At 42.0% G+C, this 7,590-nt stretch overlaps 1 protein-coding gene across 1 annotated transcript; it reads left to right on the top strand.

Annotated features, from left to right (window-relative positions):
• Positions 1-314: 314 nt before the first annotated feature.
• Positions 315-7,531, top strand: LOC109485372 (ankyrin-3-like). The gene is made up of 8 exons (XM_019788929.1): positions 315-620; positions 766-905; positions 1,613-1,931; positions 2,427-2,609; positions 5,079-5,189; positions 5,268-5,473; positions 5,709-6,202; positions 7,257-7,531. The coding sequence occupies exons 1-8, from the start codon at positions 315-317 to the stop codon at positions 7,529-7,531; spliced, it is 2,034 nt and encodes a 677-aa protein (XP_019644488.1).
• The last annotated feature ends 59 nt before the right edge of the window (positions 7,532-7,590 follow it).

Here is a 7,590-nt window from a genome sequence, read left to right as displayed (position 1 = left end):
ATTAACTTTGGTCTTAACATATATAGTAATCAACACACATGTATAATAAATTTGAATATTCTATACTAAGTTTCTAATCTTGCATCCTATTTTTGAATCATTGTTTTCTGCAAAAGTAACACATGGGACGAACTCATGAGATTTGCATACAACTTAAGAGTTTATTATTTTATTATATAATTGACGTCTTGCTTATGTTGCAGAGGAAGGTATTACCTGTTATTCCGGCTGTATGAGAATAACACATTCAGGTAATTCTGCACACAAATTCCTTTTCATGCAAAGCATGTATGATGTGTCTTTCTAGGCGAAAAATGGGTCCAGAAGGAGGTGAACTGAGAACCGCGCCTTGTACCGTCTCTGTACCACCTGAGGCCGTTACCATGGAAACAGAAATCACCTGTCAGGTCATCAACCCCAATGACGTCACCCTTCCCCTGAAGGACGGAGAGATGTTAGTGAGTGACATCATAGAGCTGGGTCCGCACGGGACAACCTTCCACCAACCTGTCACTGTGCAGATGCAGTACAACAACAAGTCGTCAAGTGGCGCTACGGAAGTTGTCGTGTGGGTCACTGATGACAGGACACAATGGATGAAACTTGAAACCACCAAAGAAGTACGTAGCTGAACATAATAAGTGCAATATTTCATACGAAGTCCTGTCTAAATCGTGGGGAAGAACCTACAACTCGGCACTGGCACCTGACTGACCGTCCACTATCTATAACAGCTATTGTATTCTGTGTTTCCTTTCATTTTAGAATGGCAACAGAGTCGCAGTATCAGTGGACCACTCTTTCATCTTTGCCGTCGTCAGCCAGCTCGAACAGGACAGCTTTACTGCGTCTACTAAAGAGAGCACCATAACGTCATCAACGCAGCCTGCGTTACCCACTACAAGGTATTTATTAAAACTGCTGAAGTCACATTTCAAAGTGCTGAAGGCAAATATAGCTGAAGTCAAATTTCCAAGAATGTTCTCGGTGTAGACGCCGGCCGGCGTCATGAAGCCGAGCGTGCGCCGACTGTCAGGGTCACAATTAAATGTTCCTTTACGGCTTCCTGTCGGGGTCGGTTCTCTGCAGTCGGCGCTGGGGCGGCTTCTAGTTAAAATTCACAAACTTTTGGTCCCTTTGACAGCCGGCCGCAGACCGGTGTATCATATGGTATGAACAGCACGGCTCACTGATGATGGAGCTATGTCGAGAACAACCTTGCGACTTTAATTCCTTTCTGCGAATGCCCCCAATAACCACCTTCTTCTGAACACCTGATGCACTGATCAGCACACGTGACTTCATAATCTTAGATAGGTGCCCAACCGGGTGACTGGCGATTAGGTTACAGGTTTGTCCCGGCGTATTTTTCTCGCTGGGGCCCGGGCTGATTTTAAGTTCGAGTTAAAATCAACTCGGCGACCGCGCGGGGCCAAACATAGGTCGGCAGCCGCGTCGGGAACCCCGCCAGTCTCCGTCCAGGTCCCGTGCGATAGTGCCAAAAACAGCCCGCCGAGGCTCCGCGCGGCCCCAAATTTTGAATTATGACCTAAATTTTGCACACTCATACATACTTGTGAAGTATATATGATGGATTCCCATACTCTCACAGCCCTTACAGTCGAAAAATGGGTCCAGAAGGAGGTGAACTGAGAACCACGCCTTGTACCGTCTCTGTGCCGCCTGGGGCCGTTACCATGGAAACAGAAATCACCTGTCAGGTCATCAACCCCAATGACGTCACCCTTCCCCTGAAGGACGGAGAGATGTTAGTGAGTGACATCATAGAGCTGGGTCCGCACGGGACAACCTTCCATCAACCTGTCACTGTGCAGATGCAGTACAACAACAAGTCGTCAAGTGGCGCTACGGAAGTTGTGTGGGTCACTGAGGACAGGTCGCAATGGACGGAACTTGAAACCAGTAAAAATGTAGGTGGACAAACAAGAAATTCCCCAAGAGAACAAAATTTCATACTCTTTTCGATAGGAAATGGTGTCTTCCAGAATACATATAGAATACTACAAGGTGTATTCCGTATCGCCCGAGGTACCAGCCCGACCGCGGGTCGGATCGCCCTCCGGTCGAGGGCTGGGACCGAGGGCGATGCGGAATACACCGTGTTGTATTTCATTTATGTCATACCCACCCGAGAAAACGCGCCTTTCAATGCAACATGAGTCAAAACTTGGTGTCCCTAAACCTAAAAATGTAACAACATCAATTCCAACGTCCGAATCCCGTATTGGCATTTTCGAAAGTGCACACGGTTAGGGCGAAACGCGTTCGAATCGTTCTATGGAAGCCATTGAAGCCCGGGCCGTACGCGTAAAGTACGGCCCGGTCCGGAACCCGTCAGCGAACGTTATCCGGGTCTGGGTATGATATAGATCAGATAGTGAAATGGCCCAACTTTTTCATTTTAGGGCGAAGACAGAGTCGCAGTATCAGTGGACCATTTCTCCATCTTTGCCGTCATCAGTCGACCCAAACAGGACCAGTTTAGAGTGCCAATAGGAGGGTTTACGCTTACGTCATCAACGCAGCCTGCGGTACAAATCAGCTTCCCGGAACAGGCTGTGAACACAGAAACCCGCGTCACAGTACAGGTCAGGAATTCAGTTTAAACAAATGTGAAAGTTGTCGACAAGGTCTCGTATTCTATGCCGAATACTTGCATTTAGATTGGTAAAAATGATACGTTTGATCAACATTAGGTAGTATGAGTCAATAGACAAAAAAAGGGAAGTGTCATTCAATTGGTCAATACTATTCTAGCAATTTCTGCAAATTCAACAATATAATGAATAAGAATTCGGAGACCTTTTTGTAAATGTTTTTTATTTGTCTCATTGACTATGTAAATAAGGTCGTAATTACCATAGTCTAGTATAATTTATGGTTTTCTAAATTCAAATTACAATATTTTGCGTGTAAAATTCTTCTCTTCCACTTCATTTCAACATGTCCTTATTAATTATGCAAATGACCCCTACATTGACATGATATATGCATAGTAAGGTTAACCTTTTAAGAAACTTACACATGTCACAACGTATAAAATCCCCATCATTTACCAATGAGGAATAAAAGAATGTTCACATTAATTATGCAAATTAGACCATCATTTGCATAATTGGTATCTGTTGATGTTCCACCTGCCATAAATAGATTAAATAGATTACATGTATAAAAGCACTATTATATAAAACACTGTGATTAAAGAATTTCCTCCTTAATTATGCAAATTAAACAAATGTGCGGAAACACAAACACACACACAGACACACACACAGACACGCCAAAAACAATACCTCCATTTTTACCTCCATGAAAAATGGAGGTATTGTTTTTGGCGTGTCTGTGTGTCTGTCTGTGTGTGTGTCTGTTTTTGTGTTTCCGCACATTTGTAGTCAGCATAACTTCATAACACCTTTATGGATTGTGATGATATTTGGTATGTTGGTAAGTCTTAGGAAGACAAAGGTCAAGGTCAAATATGGGCCTCCTGGTGGATGACCTTGGTACTGCAGCAGAACTTCCGGTTTTTGTATCTTTTGTCCTGAACATGCTATGGTCTTGACTTTTTGGTGACAGATAGCTTTTCCTGTCAGGAATTGGTGTGGGTTTGGTCCCGCTAGCAGCTTGTTCTGGAACTGCAGGGTACTTTCTGGCGAAACCTTTAAAAGCCAATAAATCCAGATGGGAACAACGTATTTTCATCATTTTTGGTTTGTGGGTAGCTGAGGGAGAGTTGTACATAATTAAATGCAAACAAGAGTTCCACGATCTCTTACCTTCGCCAAATGATGTTAACCCTTGCGGTTGATGAATTTCGGGGTGCAGCAGTTACAACTATGGAATTATAAGAATTTGTCATTAATTATGCAAATTAGGTCCTCATTTACATAATCTATATACTCAGATATTTTTCTCGTTCTCAAGTACATGTCACAAGTGTTTCATAGTTCTATTATCGAACAGAGCAGATTTATATAATTTCCTCATTAATTATGCAAATTAGCTCCTGATTTGCATAATTGCCATCTGATTATGTCAAGCATCACTTCAACTACCTACATACCAAAAATCACGACAATACGTCAACCGGTTCTTGAGTTATCGTCCTTCAATTTTTTTTCAACAAATGCTCCTGCAGTTCCAGAACAAGGCGCTAGGGAACCCAAACTCATGTCACTTCTTCCCTACCCCAAAAGCCATCTACCAACCAAAATTCGTGACCCTAGCATGTCCAGAACATGAGATATCAAAACCGGAAGTTCAGCTGCAGTACCTAGGAAAGCCGCCAGGGGGAGCAAAATCTAATCATTTCTAGGTCTCATGAAGACCTACCCACCTACGAAGTTTCATTCCAATCCATCCACTGCTTCTCGAGTTATCTTGCTAAACCACACACACACAAACACACACACACACACACAGACAAACGCTACTGAAAACATAACCTTCTTGGCGAAGGTAATTATGTAAATGAGGACTTAATTTGCATAACTGAGGAGGAAATTCTATAATTACATTGTTTTATATAATAGTACTTTATACATGTAATATATTTAATCTGTGGCAGGCGGAACATCAACAAGATACCAATTATGCAAATGATGACCTAATTTGCATAATTAATGTGAAAATTCTATGACACCTTATTGGTGAATGATGAGAATTCTATACCTTGCAACATGTGTAAGTTAAGTTACAAGGTTAATACCACTATGCATATATTATGTTAATGTAGAAGTCATTTGCATAATTAATTAGGACATGTTGAAATGAAGTATGACAAAGGAGAGGAATTTTACACGAAAGATATTGTAATTTGAATTTATAAAACCATAAATTAAACTACATAATGGTAATTACGACCTTATTTCCATAGTCAGTGAGACAAATAAAAAACATTAACAAAAATGTATTTTTCATGGAGGTATGGAATCTCCGAGTTCTTGTTCATGGAGGTAATAATTACAGTGATGTAATGTTAAAATGAAGTGTGAGGGTAGATACATGTGTAATCTGTGCTATTGTGATATCACATAGCCGTACTCTTTAAACTACAGGTGCAAGAAATTAGAAAAGAAGCAGTGGAGGAACTTAAGGCACAAGACGAGTCTTTCCGCAGTGTTGTGAGCACCAGCCCGATAGTTAGGGTGGAAATTGTGTCCGATGATGTGACTGCATTCTCGTTCGAGGAGCCTCAATCATCGGTATGCTGTTGCCTGCCTATCCGTCGACACCTCATGCCCCAGGCTGACTCTGAAGTCCAGTTCCACAAACCGGTCACAGTGCGAGTCCCACATCCTCAACACTACATGAACATCCAACACGAGGGGCCCACCAAACTGAGGGTGATGTCATGTGAGGAGGGGACAGAAGACTGGATGGAAGTGACAGGCGATAGTATCAAAGAGGTTACAGAGGAGGTTGTGGAGTTTGAAGTCACCCATTTTTCCAGGTATTGTGAGCTCATTGTCGCTAGAAACTGTGTCAGGGACAAAAGATAGAACGTCAAATTACAAGATTACATCAAACAAATCCCATGCTTTAGACAATTTTGTATATCAGTGACTTAGTACCAATACGACGTTGCAGTGATGTTTTTCCTGTGTTTTTAAACTGCAAATTTGCCAGTATGTTCATATTTCACCGGGGTCGAGTTAAAGAGTATTTTCTGCATATCTCATTTCCAGTTTGATTGTAATCCTTGTCAAAGACGACCTCGGCAACACAGAACCGCTAGGGCCAATCCTGTTACAACAAGTCTGCCAGTGGCTTCAACAGCTTCCCGTACAGTTCATCCTACTGCAGCGAGAGGGCAACGAAAACGAATTCGTTGTGGAGTGCACTATTAGTGGAAGTGTAGAAGAGAGACGCCATGAGCTGATGGGAGAAGGTTATAAGAGTCCATTGCCTTCTGGCACAGTGCGTCTATTCGAAGGACAAGAAGTAGAAATACGCATCTCAGGTAACGTGGCACCATTCGGCATGGAAAACAACAGAAAGCAACAGATCACCTTCCACAGTCAAAACTACAACCGCCTTCACATGCAGGTCATGGCTTTAAAGGATGTCCAGCAGAATAGTTTAGATGGTAAAGGGTATGTTGAATTCCATGCCCTACCACGCGTGGAAGTTGAAAAACACAAACTTGAAAGCGAAATAACAAGACTGAAAAGGTCAGCTCGTAGGGCAAGAGAGAAGGGAGAGCCGGAGCCAAAATTCCTTTGCAGGTTGTCAATTCATGTGCGATATGGGAGTGCAGAAGAGGTGAAATAACATTTTTTCTATTTGCTAGTTATGAACAAGGAACCTGTCTCCTTTCAGAGAACAAATATTATACACTGAATATTTGACAATGAAATACCAATACAAGGTAATTTCATTAAACTATTGATAATAATGGAATAAATTTCACATTGATACTAACGTGTTATTTTACAGACAATTTTGTAATAAATTTCTACACTTCTGTGATTTCTCATCTGGCATGATACAGACTGAACTGTAACATGTCATTCAATTCAGTGGAAACATCATATTAACAATACTTAAATCCGTGAATAATTTTATCCGTTTTAATCCGTTTTAATTAATACATTCATTTGCAGGCTTCTGGATTTGGAGTCCGCGCGGCTTTGCAAGGTAAAACAAATATGAATTTTACTGAGACAAAACATGTAACTTTTATGAATACACTTACGTTATGCATGGAGGTAGAAAAAAGTTTACCTCCATGCGTTATGCTTGTATGTGGGGTGGCCCTTTGCATTCTATGCACTGATGAAACCTAGCCTCTATAAGCCTTTACGCGGGTATGTGTATCTTGCGTCCATCCAAAAGTATACATTATCATGAAAGTTCATCTTTGTCGGAAGTTACATGTAGAAAGTTAAAACTTTGTTCCAACACAAGAGATATTGTTCTCAGCTAGAGTACTTTCGACCAGTCATTTTGGTCTTTTTCTATAGACTGACCCAGTGAGACTTGTCATGTGGCTTCTCTGATATGTGACGAGGGGGGGGGAGGCTATTTACAACAGGGCCCATTACCCATCACTGAACCGCGACAGGGGCCGACATCGTTTACCGGATACCTTTGACGCAGTATTGACGTCACTCTACAAAGAAGCCATGTGGCAGGTCTCATGGGGTCAGTCTACTGAAGAAGACCAAAAAAAAAAACTGATCAAAAGATCTAGGTGAGAACGATCCTTGCACACAGTGTACACATTCTTTCAGGTGTCGAGAAGTACTTCTATTTCATCAAGGAAAAAGTTAGCACAGACTGGAAAAACCTGGCCTTCCATCTCGGCTTGCCTGATCCTGACATCGGGAACATCGCCGGCAAAAACCCCGACGACAAGTCCCGCTGCATGGACATGCTGCAGGAATGGAAGAAGAAGAAGGGAGACGCCGCCACCATAGAGGTCCTGATGGAGGCTCTGTCAGAGGCAGGGCTGCAGAGCGTCGTGGATGGTTTGAAGAAGAGATTCCTAGACATCGGTTGGTTCTAACAAAAATCTCCCTTAATTATCCTATATATATATATATATATATATATATATATATATAT

This window comes from Branchiostoma belcheri, unplaced genomic scaffold, assembly GCF_001625305.1.
Source record: "Branchiostoma belcheri isolate BF01 breed outbred unplaced genomic scaffold, Haploidv18h27 scaffold75, whole genome shotgun sequence".
Classification (NCBI taxonomy): domain Eukaryota; kingdom Metazoa; phylum Chordata; class Leptocardii; order Amphioxiformes; family Branchiostomatidae; genus Branchiostoma; species Branchiostoma belcheri.
The sequence above is the reverse complement of the archived record's forward strand: the minus strand, read 5'-3'. Positions and strand labels throughout refer to the sequence as shown.

Coding starts and splice junctions, on each gene's coding strand:
- LOC109485372 (XM_019788929.1), top strand. CDS start 315: ATGGGTCCAGAAGGAGGTGAACTGAGAACCGCGCCTTGTACCGTCTCT. Junction 5,474..5,708: donor GAAGTCACCCATTTTTCCAG/GTATTGTGAGCT, acceptor TCTCATTTCCAG/TTTGATTGTAATCCTTGTCA. Junction 6,203..7,256: donor AAGACTGAAAAGGTCAGCTC/GTAGGGCAAGAG, acceptor ACATTCTTTCAG/GTGTCGAGAAGTACTTCTAT.